The sequence below is a fragment of the Psammomys obesus genome, unplaced genomic scaffold (genome assembly GCF_907164565.1).
Source record: "Psammomys obesus unplaced genomic scaffold, mPsaObe1.curated_primary_1811, whole genome shotgun sequence".
In the NCBI taxonomy this organism is placed as follows: domain Eukaryota; kingdom Metazoa; phylum Chordata; class Mammalia; order Rodentia; family Muridae; genus Psammomys; species Psammomys obesus.
The window spans coordinates 6,409,425-6,427,770 of record NW_026585504.1 but is presented as its reverse complement, the minus strand read 5'-3'; the positions used below and the strand labels follow the sequence as shown (position 1 = coordinate 6,427,770).

Genomic DNA, 18,346 nt, shown 5'->3' with positions numbered 1-18,346 from the left:
CTTCACAGAGCAAAATGCTCTTGGCAGGAACACACATACAAGTATTGAGGTCAAAGAAAAGTGGGGAAAGTAGAGAGGACATGGGAGGGACAGAGTCCCCTCCTCCTTCTGGGATCAAGTTTTCCATTATGAGCTGGTTGAAATCAAGAAACTGCAACACAACTGATAAATCTAAAGTTGTCTACAGAGATAATTATCAGTTTCCAAAAAAAACTTCTCTTTCCTTTTTTTTTTTTTTTTTTTTTTTTTTTTCGAGACAGGGTCTCTCTGTGTGGCCCTGGCTGTCCTGGACTCACTTTTATGTCTTCTTGCTGGTACCTACACCCACAGGCAGATACACACAGAGAGACATACCAGAGACACACATACAGAAAAAATACAAATGAATCTTTTTTTAAAACTATTCTAGTTTGCATTCGATCAGAGATTTGAGATCAAAAGCCAAAGGCCTGCATGAAAACAGTTCTCCTATACTGTAAAGGGCATCCGAGACTATTTAATCAGTGTGGCAAGATGCATGGAAATGAAAATGACTGTCAGACAGGAACATAGAAGAGGGATGCTCACAAGAGCTTCAGAAATGAAGACCTAAAACTCTAGGGAGAATTGCACTTTTATGAACAATTTCGTTGGAAACAATAGGACATGAGCTAATGTTGATCAGATTTAAGAAAGTCTGTCCAGCTTCTTGGCTTCTCTTTTCCTAATATTGTGGGACTGGACACCTCTATATCAAGGTGCGTCTCTGGGGATACATATGAGGGAAAGTCAGAGAGTGACCATCTGTGGTTTCTCAGTTTTCTTCGACATGTAACACTTAGTTTGGCAAGATACTGAATTTGAGGGCATTGTGTTCTGAATTCAATGAGCTAATGGACTCTGGGAAGCATGTTGGATTTTTGTTGTCCAACCCCAACAAGGTGTGATGCTTCTTTGGGCTGAGTCTTATGGAGTCACCACTGTCCACTTTCTGCTCTTGCAGGTAACAGGTCAGCAAGGAAACCCTCAAGGAAACAAACTTCCATAGCTGCATGTCCCCAAGACAGCCACCACACCCAGTCTAGCCGGAAGGAGCCTGCTAAGGGTAGCCCAAGGCCAGGGTCTTCCCGGAAGAAGCAGGTGGAACATGGAAGCTGTCTCAGGGCATCTCGGGGACAGAAACCATGCAAGGTGGAGAGGCCTTCCCAGGGAAGGAAGATGGACAGGAGGACTTCCTTCAAGGAGCACAGAACATCTCCAAAGAAGGAAAAGGAGGCTCTGAGGAAGGATACAGGCAAGCAGCTGGGAAAACCCAGGTGTGTTGTAGCTCTGATTGGGACACTCTTCGTTTGCTCGGCTACCCCCTTTCTTCCCCCAGGCAGGGGTAAGGGTTTCACTTGTGGGTAAAAGCAGCTATTGCTCTTGCTCCTGCTTTCCCAAACCAAAGGGGGACCAGCCCCAATACACTGTTTTGTTTTGTTTTGTTTTGTTTTGTTTTATAGCTACTTATATTGTAAGTGAAGCTCTGGGTTTGGGGAGATGGCCCAGAGGCAAACAGATAAGATCTCAAGGATCCCGACTTTCAGCTGGTGACTCGCTATCACTCCAGATTTGGAAGTCATATGGGGGTCATGCACACTCCTTCCCCTACGTATATGTACCCTCTCTTTAAAAACAAACATGACAGTCTAGAGCTTCAAGAGTCCTGCCAGCTCTGAGGCTGTGGGTGTTTGGATAACTGACTTGGAGTCTTTGTCCCACTAGCATGTGTAGTAGTTGTAGACATAGTAATAGACAGGCACCTTAGGGAAGGTACAGGTTGGGCTTCCTTCCATTTGTGGCTACTAGTCTTGATGGCTTCTCTTTGGCACTTATTAGAGAGACAGTCTACGATTTACCCTCTTCCAGGGTTGTTTGAAAACTCCCTTTTGATTATGGATGGGGGGGGGCTTTGAAGCAGGTGTGAGAATTAGGGTGATGACAGCTACTTGGTGTTCCTTCTGGGTCCCAGCATGCTTTCTTCCCTCAGACTGTTAACAGACTCAGTCAGGGCCAGACCCTCTGGACCCTGACATATTCAATAAGAGAAAAGAGAAAAAGAGATTTATTAAGTGTGACCACTTTGGGCAGAGGAATAAAGAGGCCCAGTCGTCACAGTCCAAGTCTATCTTGAGGCCCTGACATGAAGTTTAGGTTTAGATAAGTGGCAGGAGGTATGTATAAGTAGGCAGCCCTGGTCACGGTATGGTCCTGCCATTTCAAGTCCAACCTCTCCCAAAGGTGGCTGGACAAGCTGTTAAAACTGTGAAATCTTTTCCTGTTCTTCCTCTGTCTGACACCGGGATTCAACTGTTTTCTTCTGCCAGCATGAGATTCCTTGGAAATTCTAATTCCTAGGAATCCATTATTCCAATAATTTCATAACCAGTGGGAGAGACACAAGTGTTTCTTTAGAATTTTTTTTATTCCAGGCTGGAGATATGGCTTAGTGATTAAGAGCACATACTGCTTGCTCTGCCAGAGGACCCAACTTCAGTTCCCAGCACCCACATTGGGCAGTTCACAAATGCCTCTAACGCCAGCTCCAGACAAAAGCCAACGCTCTCTCCTGGCCTCCTCAGGCACTGTAGTCAGATCCACACAGCACATACTGACACACAGTTGTTTGTTTTCAGAAGCTGCACTCCTGCACAGTGTTAACAGACCTCAGCTCTTTGAAGTGCTGGGATTATAATCAAATGCCACCATGCCTGGCTCTTTGTTTTGGTCGGTTGTTTGTTGTGCCCAGAATTGAAGCCAGGTTCTTCTGTATTCTAAGCACATGCCTTACCATTAAGCTATACCGCCAGCTAGTTTGAAAGCATTGTTGATTACCATAGGGTGTCTTATATTTTAGAAGGAACCCATACCCTAAATGATATATGCAGCATAAGGAGTTACAGACGAGGACCCAACAGTGCCGGTTTTAGTTGGCTGCCATGACAGGGATAGTAAGATAAAAAGAGTCAGCCCTGGTTCCCCAGATGCTGATTGTCTAGCTGGAAAGATGAGACTCAATTAAGACACGGCAGAAAGCAATGTGCACACAAGACAAGATTAGATAGTGTTGTACTGCCGGGGCCTGGGGCATCGCGTTTCCTCTACAGAGGAGTTGAGCATTTCAGTAGGTATCTGGAGAACAAATGGAATTTAAACAAAGACAACCCCCGCCCCCCGAGTGAGGGAAAACATCATACAAAGACTCAAAGACAGATATCACTGGGAATGTGTGAGTAGGACCAGAAGTACCTATGGCTGGCCTTTCCAGACCCAACAGTATGCTACAATTTCTTTATTTCCAAGAGTTAAAATGCTAAAACTCACAGAGATTTCTGTAAACTGGTCTCTAAAACCTGGATTGGCAGTAGTCTTGATTACTCTCTTTATGAGCCTCATTGAGGTTATCCAGATATAATGTCTTAGAATTCTACTGCTATGAGGAGACACCATGACCAAGGAAACTCTTATGAAAGAAATCATTTGACCAAGAGATTGAGTACAGCTTCAGAGGGTTAGTCTATGAGCACCATGGCAGGAAGCAGACATTGCTCTAGGGAAGTAGCTGGGAGCTTTACATCCTGATCCACAAACAGTAGACAGAGAGAACGAGAGACAATTGGTTTGCCTTTTTGAAACCTCCAAGCCCACCCACAGTGTCACACCGTCTCCAACAAGGCCACACCACCTAAGCCTTCTCAAATAGTTCCACTAATTGAGGACCAAGTATTCAAACATATGAGCCTATGTCGGCCAAGCTCATTCAAAGCAGCACACCTAACCTTTCTCTAGACTCTCTTTTCACCTACCCTGTCAGCTCTGTATTGCTTTATCACTGAGGCTGTACTGAGCACACACAATATTTGGATCCTGTAACAGCTGAGCGGGTAGTATTACCAGGGCGTGAGGCGGGGCACAGCATGGGGATTCTTGACAGAAGTCCTTTGTAGTTGTGTTAGCCAATACAATAACCATTGTCATATGACCAGGGAGACTGAGGAAATGAGTCTCCAATTTAATTTAATGTAGCATAATTTAAATTTGACATTAATGTAACTGACTTGACATAAGAGTTAGTAAATTTATGTAACTTGGACAGACAGATACAGTTTTGAAATTGATTTGAACTGACTTTGGAATCAAAGTATTTTGTTAATGATATAAACATCGAAGAAAAACAATCATATGCCACTTGATTTGGAGGAAACTTTTTAAAGCATGTATAAAGCAATTTGTGTATGTGAATCTACTTTTCCAACTATAATTTTACAAACTACAAATACAGAGCAAGTATATGTGATAAAAATTTGGTATCTGAATTGACATGCACCATAAATGAAGATATCAGATTGTAAAGACAGTAGCAAATGACTACTGATAGACTATTTTGATGATTTTGTAATGCCAGGTTCATGGGACCCTCAAAGACCACTAGGAGACAACTCGATGCAATAGCAAAAGAGCTTTATTACGAGAGCGATCGAACTCCGGACCCAAGTCTCACTGACACAGCAGTAGAGAAGTGGGACCCCAAGTTCTGAGTGAACAGGATTTTTAAAGAGAAAGTCTGTGAGCAGGGGGTTTCCATGGCAGCAAGCAGGGGGGCATAAGCCTTGGCATTACAGAATTGGGTGAAGTTTAGTGGGGTGGGATGACCTTTTCTGAGGCACACAATCACAATGGCTAAGGCATATAATCACAATGGCTATTTTTCTAAACCACATCTGAAACATTGGGGAGAATTTTCCCACCCAATTTCCAACCGATTCCCATTGATTATTGCCAGGGAGTTTGTCTCTATTTTCTATGAAGCATTTATTCTGTATTATTCCCTGAAGGCTGTTCCTAGGAGAATTAACTTTGTTTTCTGCCAAGTGCATATTCTGTGATATTCCCTAGTACCTGAATTCAGCTCCCCGTCAAGATGTCTCTTTACTCAGGCTAACTATACCCAGGCTAACTTAAACTCTTAAATTTTACATTGATTGTGTTAAAACTATAATTTGATTGAAATAGAGAAAAGCATTATTAATTTTATCCATTTCATGTTACCATTTAAATATGGTTCTTAGAAATTTTTAAATTAAAACTTCCCCATTTTGTAGCCTTTGGACTGATCTTTGCAGCCATGTCAAGTCTCTGGTGTATGAGAGGGCTCCTTGTACTTTTGTGTCAATTCATGGTCTTGACTAATCTGTAACCTGAACTGCAACCTGGCTCTGAGTTGGAGTGAGAACAAGCACCCTCAACCTAGGATACACTAATCTGGACTCTTCTTTGAATAGTTCTTTGAGTTCCTTTGAGACAGTCTGACTGGCATCTGGGCTCATGAATAGCCACTACCTAGTTTGATTCAAAATTCAATCTCATATGGACCTGGTGCATTGAGATTTCATTGGTCATTCTCAGTTACATTCAAACAAGATTTCTACCAGACTATTGATACATGGAAAATCAGGGTCCTCTCTTGGGATTTTTAGCCTCATTAATAAAACAACTTAAGAAGAGACCCAAATGGAAGTTCAAGGACAACTTTAAGGATGAAGATAACCCTAGGGCAGGCCAGCTGTAAACTACAGCTGCTGCCCAGAGAACGGAGGAAGAAAGGGGAAAGCCATGCTGCCATTTATGACAGTGTGAAAGCCAGGCACATGGTGGGTAAGTCATCACATGGTATGAAGGGGAGCTTTAGAGAAAGCATAAGGAAATCCAAAACGGGGAAGCCCAATGTGCTAAGGAAAGCATGATCAGAAAAGATGAAGAAAAGAAGTTGTGCTTTTCTGGATAACTCAAAGAAGCAAGCAGCTTTATAAGTCACATGACTGTAGCCGTGCATGCCACCACATCGGGAACCTGGATGTGGGAGGACAGGGGAGGACATCTCTTGCTGAAGGACTAATTATTCTGCCCATCTCTTCAGCATGGCTTAAGGTTAGCCCACCTTTTAAGGGTGGTCCCCAGGCCTGAGGATTGACCCTGCCCATCTGAAATGTTAGGTCTCTGCCCAGGTCAGAGATCTTGACCAGAAGGAGTTGTTGCTGTAGTTTAACAGGCTTTTATGGCTATTATAACACAATGATTAAAAGGATAAAAGAAAATGGGTGAATTTTAAAACTCAGTGAGACACAAATGCTTGTTATGTGAATTTGAAAACTTGGGAATCCAGAGAGGAACATTACTTGGGGACAAGTTACCCTTGTTAGACCATAAACACCTTATTTCTTCCTGTTCAGTGTGGGGTTGAGCTCTAAATTCTGAATGGTGCGATAATCTTGTAACCTCAGCAGTCTCACTACTTGAGGACATTACTGCCTCTTAAACATGGTACCAAAACCTGTGGTCACACTTTAGCATTTTCAAAAGGAGCTTTTAAATGAAAAAAAAAAAAAAATGTGTTAGGCTGTTCCTATTCACAAACGATCCAGGGACAATAAAGGACTTCCTCAGACTTTAGATTTGTAATAAAAGCATTTTAAATAGTTTTGAGATTAAAAAAAAACAATTATTAGTGTGTGCCTTAGGGTTTCTGTTGCTGTCATTAGACACCATGAGTCAAAAGCAAATTGGGGAGGGAAAGACTTATTGGCTTACACTTCCTTATCACTGTTCATCCTGAGTCAGGACAGGAGTTCAAACAGGGCAGGAACCATGGGGGGGCGCTGCTTACTAGCTTGCCCTCCATGGCTTGCTCAGCCTGCTCTCTTATAGAACCCAGGACCCAGCCAGGTGTCTCTTCGAAGAGACACCATGGCCACAGGCAACTTTTTTTTTTTTTTCAAGATGAGATTTCTCTATGTAGCCTTGACTGTCCTGGACTTGCTTTGTAAACCAGTCTGGCCTCAAACTCACAGAGATCCAACCTGCCTTTGCTTCCCTGAGTGTTGGGATTAAAGGAATGTGCCACCACACCCAGATTACGTGGCAACTCATGGAAAACATTTATTTGGGGCCTGGATTACAGTTTCAGAGGTTTAGTCCATTGTCATCATGGTGGGAAGCTTGGCAGTTTGCAGGCAGACATGGTGCTGGACAAGGAGCTGAGCTTTCTACATCTTGATCAGCAGGCAGCAAGGAGAGAACTGTATTGAGCTTCTGCGAGCTCAAAGCCCCGCCTCCACAGTGACACACTTTCTCTAGCAAGGCCTCACTTCCCAATAGTGCCATTTCCTATGGGCCTACAAGGGTCATTTTTACTCAAACCAGCACACCAGGAATGGCACCATCCACACTGGTTGGGCCCTCCCCCATCAATCATTAATTAAGAAAAATGCCTTTCAGGCTTGCCTACAGCCCAATCTTCAGGAAGCATTTTCTTTTCTTTCTCTCTCTCTTTTTTTTTTCTTTCTTTTGTTTGTTTGTTTGTTTGTTTGTTTTTGAGACAGAGTTTCTCTGTGTAGCCATGACTATTCTGGACTTGCTTTGTAGACCAGGCTAGCCTTGAACTCCAGAGATCCACCTGCCTCTGCCTCCCCAAGTGCTGGGATTACAGGTTCCACCACTGTGCCCGGCTGGAGGCATTTTCTTAATTGAAGTTCCTTCCGACACTTGCTTGTGTGGAGTTGACATAGAACTACCTAGCACAGGGGACATGTATGCAGTGAGTGGCCCCTGTGCATGGCTGACGGTCACAGGATAACACTCTGGAGTTGATCCTCTCCTTCTGCCTTAACGTGGATTCCAGAGATCAAACTCCAGGCATCAGGCTCATCAGACTAGCATGGCAGCTGCTTTGCCCACTCAGCCATCTTATCAGCCCTGAGGCCCTTACAAGGAAGGAAGAAAGGAAGGAAGGAAGGAAGGAAGGAAGGAAGGAAGGAAGGAAGGAAGGAAGGAAGGAAGGAAGGAAATTTTTAAGTTAAAAGTGGCTCACCTTTTATTTCTGTTGATACCACTGTGTTAGACAGTGTATGGCTGGAGAACTCCAGAAAACAAGTTTGGGAAGGCAAGCTAGTCATGCCTTACGCTACAGGATACAGTCCGGCCTCCTCTCGCCAGCCACTGCCAGTTTCTGGTAGGCATGTCAACCCTGCAGATGTCAAGTTTCCTGCCCATCCTTCCTGTGACTTCCTCCTCTGCCTAGAGCCCTTCTAGGTCTCATCTGCTATGGCTCTGCCCCTAGGTCTACTTCCTTGGCCTCCAGGGTCTCTGCTGGAGAGTCCCTGTCTGAGGAGGAGCTGGCTCAGATCCTGGAGCAGGTGGAAGAAAAGAAGAAGCTCATTGCCACCATGCGGAATAAACCCTGGCCCATGGCAAGGAAGCTGAGAGAGCTCAGGTGAGTGAGCTGCGGGCGATGCTTCCCGTGGCACAGGAGGCTCATCTTCTGCAGAGAGGGGGCATGCCTTCCTCTTCCTGGCCCCAGTGGGACTGGACAGGACATGAGCTCTGCCCTTCCAGCCTCCCCACTGTAGGCATGGCTCAGACACATGCATGAAAGCCTGGCAGCCTTTAAGATTTGCCAGCATTAATCTGTGTCCAGGCCTTCAACTGCTTATAACCATCTCCTCCATACTCTACCCGTGTACTGGTTCTGTCTCTTTCTCATGACCCAACACAGAAATACCTTCTTCAGGAAGCTGTCTATGATGTCCCTTCTAGGCAAGGGAAACTGCCTTGTCTGCTGTAAGGACCCACAACCTCCCCCATGCAGCTGTCTCTCACTTGAGTGGTTTGTATAGCAGGTGGAAAGGTCTGTTAGCATGTCTCTGTGTCCTAAGACAAGGCCACACTGGGAATGGTGCCATATTGGTATGGGTTTGAATTGTGATACCACTCCCTACTGGTGCCGTTTGACTCTTATTTCCAACCCAACCTTTCCCTTGAATTGCATATGAAGGGCTGGCACACCAAATATTTTATTATTCTTGAATGTCTGATGCAGTTTTGAGCTAAAGTAGGATTCACGGTGCATCATTTCTGGCTGTCCATTAGAAAAGTCCTTCCCGCCACCACCTTTCCAACCTCAAATCTGGCCTTCATTTTCAACCACAGTGATTCACTTCCCCCTTCTTTTGTGTCAATCTCATATGCCCTGACTCCCCTCAAACACAAAGTTTCTCATGCTCAGATTAAACTCCCATTATTATAGAGAGTGGTGTGGGAGTCATGTCTTGACATTATTTATTTCAAAAAAAAAACAAAGCGAAGATTCGATGTGGATCCTGATAATGGTTCTAACAAGCAGATTTGACTCTGCTGCCAGGCAAATCACCACAGTCTCCCGTGTGGCCATGGAAAACATTCCTGGCAGAGCCCCAGACCTGCAGCACTGACCGGCAGAACTTCCTGCCATGATAGAAATCTCTTAAATCCGTTGTACCAGATACAGCAGTCACTAGCCACACGTGGCTCTTGAGCACTAGACACACACCTTGTGTGACTAACTGAACTCTTAGGGTTTTTAAAGCTTATTTTAATTATGTTCAGTATAGTGATAACAATGGTTGTTGGAAATTGCTGAGTAAATATTAAAAGGCTTTCGATATAAAAATGCTGAGGATTTAATATGTTAATTAGCTTGATGTAGACGTTGAATGCTATAAATATATACATTTGCTAATTTAAAATTGTTTGGACAGTGGGCTGGCTTCTTCCAAAAGTTCCCTCTCCCTGTCCTCCAGGCTGGGTTTTTCTTCCTGCCCCTCCTGTCATTCTCACAGGACCTTATAGTCATGCACAACCCAAACACAGCTTTTATGAACAGTGAGAAGAGCATCATCTGAACACTTGAGGAAATGAAGTGTCCAAGAGGCTGAGGTTGCAGAATCCCTGTCACTGGCAGGGCTGGCAGTGACTGTGCCTCCCGCACTTCCATGTCTCTGTGTCAGACAGTAGGTGTCCCTCTGTACCTCTTTCCTTCCTTCTCCCCCATCTTCCCTCCTCCAGGATGCCTTCCTCTAGACTCAGGCCTCAGGTTCCCTAGCCTTTAGGTCTCCATCAGGCGGGCCTCTGCCTAAAGACCTTTGCTTTCTTCCAGTTCCTCGCACTAAAACCAGACCTAATGCCCGTAATTAGTAACTCTAAAGAGCTTACACTCCATTGTCTCATTCCAAGAGATCACTATCTAAGTGGTTACCTTTACTCCACACTAGAGGAGACTTGTTCCCACTTCCTGCCCATCAGTCAGCTCTCCCCGCCTTCAAACATTTTGCTTCATCCTCCCACAGCCCCACAGTAATGCCCCCTCCTTGTTCTTCCTTCAACAATTCAGCTTTACCCAGGAGCTGGCCTCAGTGGGCTGCTGTGGCAAGATGACCTTAGCAGCCATTTCTGACCGGCTCTGTCCCAGCCACAAGGCAGAGTTCTGACAGAGCTTATCCAGCTCTGATGGAACCCCTGAAGAGGGGCTTCACAGTTGTTACGGTTTCACAGCAAGTTAAGTGATCCAGTCCGGATTTTAACTCAGAAACTCTGGCTCTAGCGCCTCTACTGTCAGTTACTTCTCCAGAATTACCAGACATTGTAGGATGCACCCCCTTGCCTGCTGTATGACTCATCGGGCAGTGAGGTCTCTAACTTAGTTACTTTTCTATTGCTGCGATAAGACGCCATGCATGACCAAGGCACCTTGTAAAAGAAAGTTTATTTGAGGCTCATGGTTTCAGAGAGTTAGAGTTTCCGACATCGTTGCAGAGGTAGCAAGCAGCAGGTGTCCAGCCCAGCAGTTGAGCGCTCACATCTTGAAGCACAAGCAGGAGGCAGAGAACACAGTGGGTATGGCGCAATTCTTTTGAAACCTCAAAGCCCACCCCCACCCCACCCAGTGACACAGGTCACCCAGCAACACACCTCCTCCAACAAGGCCCCACCTTCTAATTCTTCCCATATAATTTCATCAAGTAGGGACCAGGTATTCGAACACACGAACCTATGGGGCCATTCTCACACAGCATGCAACCGCAGCCAGCATTCCTGGAGACTGCCTCCTCTTTTTCAGAAGCAGTGCTATGGGCAGCAGCCTCTGACACACTCATGACGCTAGCTGCCCAAGCACAGTGGCTAGAGACGATCTCAGAAGGATGGCAAGATGCAAGAACAATGACAGCAAAACAGAGCAAACCTGAGTCATTGCCCCTGCTCCATCCAAATGTGGTTTTTTTGTTTTGTTTTGTTTTGTTTTGTTTTGTTTTGTTTTGTTTTGTTTTTTACTGGCTCCCTAGCCACTCAAACTAGCCTTTCAGCTTCACATTCCTCATTCGTAAAGTGGGGGAAATACATACTTCATGGACTGTTTCACAAATTCAAAATAATATCAAGTGCCCTACACAGACTTAGTAAACAGTAGTTGTTGTTTTTATTAAAGCTTGAACATCTTTTGTGCCAGATACTATGCTGAGTCCTGAAAGATGGGTTTGGGGAATAAAGATGAATCAGAGAAGCATACGGACATCATTAACAATGCTACAAGGTGGGAGGTGTTATTGGCATAGACTGTCTAGTGCCTCTGAGCTGAGGATGTTACTTTGATCATAGTCAGGTGGTTCTTGCTTCATCAGGAGACTGGTGTCTTAGAAAATGACCTGAACTGGCTCTGAGAGCATAGCATGATAGTAGAATACTTGCCTATCAGGAAGAAGGCCAGAGGATCAAGTCTCAGCAGGTGTGGGGGTTAGCTAGAAGCAACTACGTAATAGAAAAAGGTTTATTCTGGCTCACAGTTTCAGAGGCATTAGTTTATCATAGCAAAAAAGGCAGAGCAGAGTTCATGACAGCAGGAGCCATATTAAAACAAAGCAGGAAACAGAGAAAGCAAGCTGGAACAAGGGGGTAGATATAACACTTAGAGCCTGCCCCTTCAGACCTACTTCAGTCAACCAGGCTCCATCTCTTAATGACTACAGTTTCCAGGAACAGCACCATGAGCCAGGGAACAAGCACTCAAAACTTGTAGGGGTCATTTCAGCTTCAAACCACAACATTTCCATTACAATTAAAACTCTGTAGAGTGATAGGATGTCTCAGCTGGTAAACGTGCTTGCCACACAAGCCTGACACCCCGAATTAGATCCCCAGAACCCATAGCAGATGGAGAGAACGGACTCCCAGAACTTGTCCTCTGACCTCCACAGATGCACAGTAGCATACTTACATCCGTGTGTGCATACATATCCACAATTAAAAAATAAAAACAGAGTTAAGCTGCTTTTAGTCTCTCTGACTTCTACGCTCTAATTCCACTTCTCTCTTGCTCGTTGTCTGTCTGTCTATCTATCTATCTATCTATCTATCTATCTATCTATCTATCTATCTATCTGTCATCTATTTGTTATTTTTGAGAGCCTATTGAGACAGGCTCTCTTTCTGTGTAGCCCTGAATGGCCTGGAACTCACAGAGATTTGAATTTCTCTACTTCCTGAATTCTGGGGTTAAAGGCTCATGCCATTATGCCCTGTGAACCTCCTCTTTTTTGTGTGTGTGGGGGGCATTGTCAAGACAGAGTTTCTCTGTATAATTCTGGCTGTCCTGGAACTCATTCTGTAGACCTGGCTGGCTCAGAATTCACGGAAATCCACCTGCCTCTGCCTCCCGAATGCTGGGATTAAAGGTGTGTGTCACCACCATCGGCTGAACCTCCCTGTTTTAACGTCTTGGACAGCGATGACAAAATTCTGCCTATCATTATCTACTCTATGCCTGGCGTTGGTGGCATTAGGGAAAGTCCAGTTGACAAAATACTCTGATTCTTAAAATTGACCTTCCAACTAAGGACATAAATGTGTAAGGCTTTCAGCCTCACCATTTAGATTTCTGATTTAATTCCTGTGTCTCCTCACCTCCTGCTTTTTCCCCCTGACCAGGGAAGCCCAAGCGTTTGTGGAGCAGTACGAAGGAGCCTTGGGGAGAGGGAAGGGCAAACACCTCTACGCCTACAGGATGCTGATGGCTAAGGTATGTGTGAGCAGACTGCGGGAGAGTCCGCTCAGCATGAGGACACGGGGACCAACACAGACACCTGCCAGACTGACCATTGGTGTCAAACTCTGAATGTGAGATCCAGTAGACCGTTCTGAGTCCTCCAGAGATGGAAGCCAGCTACCTCTTGCCACTTAATCCCCCCTTACCTGTGGGGCTTCGGTTGTGTATGAGATTGGTTTCTTCTTCAGTAAATAAACTCACAGAATGAGTGATATTAAAAATCGCTGGAATCTATTTTGGTTTCCAGCACTTAAGTCAAAACATCTTGACTTGGTGAAAACGAAGCCAGGCTGTTGAGTCATCAGGCTTATGTGAATGATATGTCCCCGAAGGGGTGGGGCAGCTCCGCTTCATTGAGCTGTGATAGAACCTGCTTCAAGTACCTGGTGTTTTATGTGGGTCTTAGTGGAGTATTCTTTCTTTTTTGAAGTTAATTACCTCTGATTTGAAAGCTGTGATTCCTCATTCATTTAGTTCCTACATGAAGTCTTGGGGCGTGCATTTGTTTGTTTGTTTGTTTGTTTGTTTGTTTGTTTGTTTTTCAAGACAGGGTTTTTCTTTGTAGCCCTGGCTGTCCTGGACTCACTTTGTAGACCAGGCTGCCCTCCAACTCACAGAGATCCATTTGCCTCTGCCTCCCTGAGCACTGGGATTACAGGCGTGAGCCATTTCGCCCAGCTTTGGGCTTTTATTACGAATAATCATTTGACATCACAACAGCTCTAGCTTTCTCCCTTTATCATTGTTTTCTTTTAAAAAAAAAAAACTTTTTTCTTCCTTATGATTCCACATTTATTCTTAAAATCATTTTGCCAAATTTCAACAGTGTGGCTTAAATGGGGTAATAGTTCATGCATGTATACATTATATGCCCTTTAAACCAGATTAAATAAATCTACCATCTCTAGCATATATAATTTCTTTACGGTGAAAACTGTCCAATTTCTGTTCTGTGTGACACACACAGAACGCTGGTGTCTACAATCTCTTTGCTATGCAATCTGCACTCCAGATACCTTGCTTCTGTTTAACCAGGTGCCCACTGATTAACCTTTCAACATCTCTCTCTCCTCTCCAACCCCTGGCCTCCCCAGCCTCAGGCAGCCATCATCTATAAGTTCAGTTAAGTTATACATGTGTGAAATTATTTTAAATCCTTGGTTTGAGATGATGTATTTCTTCTTTGCATCTAGAATACTATGTTTCTCAAGCTTTGTTTTTATATCTTTAAGTAAAATTTGTCATATAGATTTTTCCATGTTATAAGTCTGTTTCTACATAGTTTATATTTTAGTTGCATTTGTGAATGGTATAATTTCTATTTATATAACAGCTAGTTATTAAGGTCTGTGGAAAAGTGGAGGTTTGTGTATCAATTTTATATCTAGTTCGTGTGTGTGTGTGTGTGTGTGTGTGTGTGTGTGTGTGTTGCTGGAGATGGAGCGCAGAGCCTCAGACATGACTGGCAAGCATTCTACCACTAATTTTTGTGTTCTCTTATTGTCTTCTTAATCAGTTTCATTTGATTATGTTTGTGTCTTAGTTAAGGTTGCTATCTTATGGAAGTATGTTTCCAACTTAGGTTCCCTCCTCGCACATGACTTTAGCTTGCGCCAAGTTAGTATAAAACTAACCCACATAGTTGATCCCTTATCAGCTTGACAGACAACTCATCACTGCTAAGTAACACACTTTCTTTCTCACTTATCCCTGACTACAAATTAGTATCTACATCACTTTATAAAGTATTTCACTAACTTAAAAAGTCCCACAGTCTTTACAAATTCAAACACTTTTGAATTCAGTCTTTTTGTTTGTTTGTTTGTTTTTGTTTTTGTTTTTCAAGACAGGGTTTCTCTGTGTCACCTTGGCTGTCCTGGACTTGCTTTGTAAATTAGGCTAGCCTTGAACTCACAGAGATCCGCTTGCCTATGTTTCCCCAAGTGCTGGGATTACAGGAGTGTACCACCACACCCATCTTAGAATTCAGTCTCTTTAAAAATCCAAAGTCTCTTTTAAAATTCAATCTCTTTAAAAGTTCAAAGTCTCTCCACTGTGGGCTCCTGTAAAATAAAAAAAGTTAAATACTTTGTTACTTCAGGAGAAAAGAAACCAAGGCACAGACACAATCTGAACAAAGCAAAACCACACTTTAACTGTGTAAATAACTCAGCATCCACAGTCTAATGTCCACACCAGATCTTTTTGGATCCGCCAAGAGGCTTGAGTCACTTCTCTGGATCCTCCTCTACAGCCTACACGGCTTGTCTCCTGAATTCAGTCAGCTCTGCCCCACTGCTGCTACTGATTTTGGTGGTCATCTCCAAAATCCTGGGGTCTCTTGCTGCAACTGAGCTGCACTTTTACCAATAGCCTCTCTTCAGGGACTGCAGCCCTGCCAAGCCTCAGCTGCTGTCCATGACCCTTTCATGCCTTCCAAACCAATACCACCCATCGGACTCTTAAACTACCAAGTTCAGGTGCCAGCACAAGATACAACCTTGGGCCACTCAGGAACACAACTTCTGTCTACTAACTCTGAGGGAAGACTTTCCAGGTTTCACCTCAGTGCTGCTGGTCTCTTCTTAATTAACACTAATTCCTCAGCTAACCAGGATCAGTTGTTGGAGTAAAGCAAAGGTTTTATTTCAGTGGTGCTGGTTTTTGTTAATCATGGCTGATTCTCTTCAGCTCCAACTGACCAAAACCACAGATTCTTAATTCAAAATAAGCACCATCCCTGAATGAGTCTTTAGGTGACTCTCAAACTTCCTCTTGAAAGTTCACAAGCCAGGCCTCTCTCTCTCAACACACTTGTCTTCCAAGGTTCCACAGTATAGCTCACCAAGCTTTGAACACTCAATGGACTTTTCTAGCCCAAAGTTCCAAAGTCCTTCCACAATCCTCCCCAAAGAACATGGTCAGGTCCGTCACAGCAACATTCCATGAGCCTAGTAACAATTTCTGTGTTAGTTGGGTTTACTGTGGCTGTGATGAAACACCATGAAAGGATTCGTTTGGCTTACATATCCCAAGTCACAGTCCACGGAGGAAAGCTAAGGCACTCAAACGTGGAGGCAGGAGCTGGTACAGTGGCCATGGAGGAGTGTGAGGCTTACTCTTCATGGCTTGCTCAGCCTGCTTTCTTACAGCACGGAGGACCACCAGCCCAGGGGTGGCACCACTCCAATGGGCTGGGCTCTCCCATGGGAATTCCTAATTAAGGAAATGCCCTAATAGATCCACTTCTCCTGCCTGGGCTGCCTTGTCTGGCCCCAACAGAAGAGAATGTGCTTAGTCGTGCTGTGACTTGAGGTGCCAGGCTGGGTTAGTACCCTGTAAGGGCCTCCCCTTCTCTGAGAAAAAGGAGAGGGAGGTACGGGATGGGTGGGAGGGTGGGACTGGGTGGAGAGGAGAGAGGGGATGGGATCAGGATGTAAAAAGGTTAAATAAATAAATGAGAAAAAGGAAAGAAAAAAGAAAACGCCCTACAGGCTTTGACTCTAACTCAATATTATAGAGGTGTTATCTCAGTTCTCATATTCCTTCCTCTCGATGACTCTAGTTTGTGACTCTAGTTCTATGTCAACTCATTGACATAAACTGACATAAAACTAGCCAGCACAAAGACTCCTATTAACAGGGGATATCGAACCTGAAATGGCCACAATGGAAGGATAGGGACAATAACCCACCCACAAAACCTGCGACCCAAAATTTGTCCTGCCTACAAGAGGAGCAGGGAGAAAGATGGAGCAGAAATTGGGGGAATGGCCAACCAATGACTGGCCCAACCTGAGACCCACCCCAGGAGAGAGAGCCAACCACTGACGCTATTAATGATATTCTGCTATCCTTGCAGACAGGAGCCTAGTTTAAGTATCCTCTGAGAGGCTCTACCCAGCAGCTGATGAAAACAGATGCAGGGACCTAGAGCCAAACATTAGGTGGAGCTTGGGGAATCTTGTGGAAGAGGAGGAGGAAGGATTGAAGAGGCCAGAGAGGCCAAGGACACCACAAGAAAACCTACAGAATCAACTAACTTAAGCCCACAGGGACTCACAGAACCCGAACCACCAACCAGAGAGCATACATGAGATGAACCTAGGCCCTCTACACATGTGTTAACAGATGTGCAACTTGATTCTTATATAACGACCGGAGCAGAGGTTGTCTCTGACTCTGTTGCTTGCCTTTGGATCCCTTTCTCCTAACTGGGCTGCCTTGTCTAGCCTTAATAGGAGAAGTGCCTAGTTCTTCCTCAGCTTGACATACCAAGGCAGAAGCTTCTCCTTCTCTGAAGGGAAAAGGAGAGGGGAATGGTGGGGAGGAGAGGAGGGAGGAGAGGCTGCAATCAGGATAGAAAGAGAGAGAGAGAGAGAGAAAGAAAGAAAGAAAGAAAGAAAGAAAGAAAGAAAGAAAGAAAGAAAGAAAGAAAGAAAGAAGAGAAAGAAAGAAGAGAAAGAAAAGAAAAAAGCAAAGACTAACCAGCACAGCAGGGGAAAGCATTTCTGCTCAACTCCTCTAAATGTGTGTATGCCATTCTGACCTGGAAATGTAGTTCCATGGTTCTCCAGAGATTTCAACTGGCATAGGTCTCTATGTCTGCTTATCACTTTAATGAGAGTAATTTCACTGTTTCACACAAAGTTTATGAACATTGTCAGCCTGAAGCAAACTTTCTCATAATCAAAAACTATTCTCTAGTTATAGTTAAATAAGATTTTTGTTTTGTTGAAAATAAATAGTAGAATTGTATTAAATAGCTTTCCCTTTCTGCTAAGAAAACTTCCCTGTTATTACTGGCTTAACCATCAGTCACGGTAGATTAATTTTAACCTCACAAACACATTAGCTTTTATGGCATTTTATTTATGGCCTTTCTAGGAGTTTTCTTAAGATTGATCTGAATTTTAAATCTTGTTTACGTTTCTTTATTTATCTGTTTGTAGGGTTTTTTTTTTTTTGGGGGGGGGTGCACCACAGTGTACCTATAAAGGTCAAAAAACAACTTGAAAGAGCTGATTCTTTCCTTTTACCATGAGTGTCCTTGGGAATGGAACTGAGGTCATCAGGCTTCGTGAAAGGCACCTTTGCCCCTGAGCCATCATGCTGACCTCTAATCTGAATTTTTGTATGTGTGTATGTATCTCTATACACGTATGTTATCTGCGTGTGTTGGGGGTGGGTACGAGTGCACACACAAACTTCAATGCCCAGCTTCCTTCTCTGCCTCTGCCTAGTTCCAGAGCATTTTCCGTACAAGATACTCAAAACTTTGAGGTGCTCTATGGTGGTTGCCAAGGAAGTCAGGGTAGGCTGGAACTCCAGCAGCTAAGTTTCTAAGACTGTCAAATAAGACCAGATGTATTACTAATGTACAAGACACATAATTACTGACACAAGAACCAAAAAACT

At 44.1% G+C, this 18,346-nt stretch overlaps 1 protein-coding gene across 1 annotated transcript in view; it reads left to right on the top strand.

Annotated features, from left to right (window-relative positions):
• Positions 1-18,346, top strand: part of Tmc2 (transmembrane channel like 2) — a 64,842-nt gene that overhangs the window by 3,977 nt on the left and 42,519 nt on the right. Inside the window, exons 2-4 of the mRNA XM_055604826.1 lie at positions 983-1,295; positions 8,135-8,287; positions 12,811-12,901. Coding sequence (XP_055460801.1) covers positions 983-1,295; positions 8,135-8,287; positions 12,811-12,901 — 557 coding nt within the window. The remainder of the gene's footprint in view (positions 1-982; positions 1,296-8,134; positions 8,288-12,810; positions 12,902-18,346) is intronic.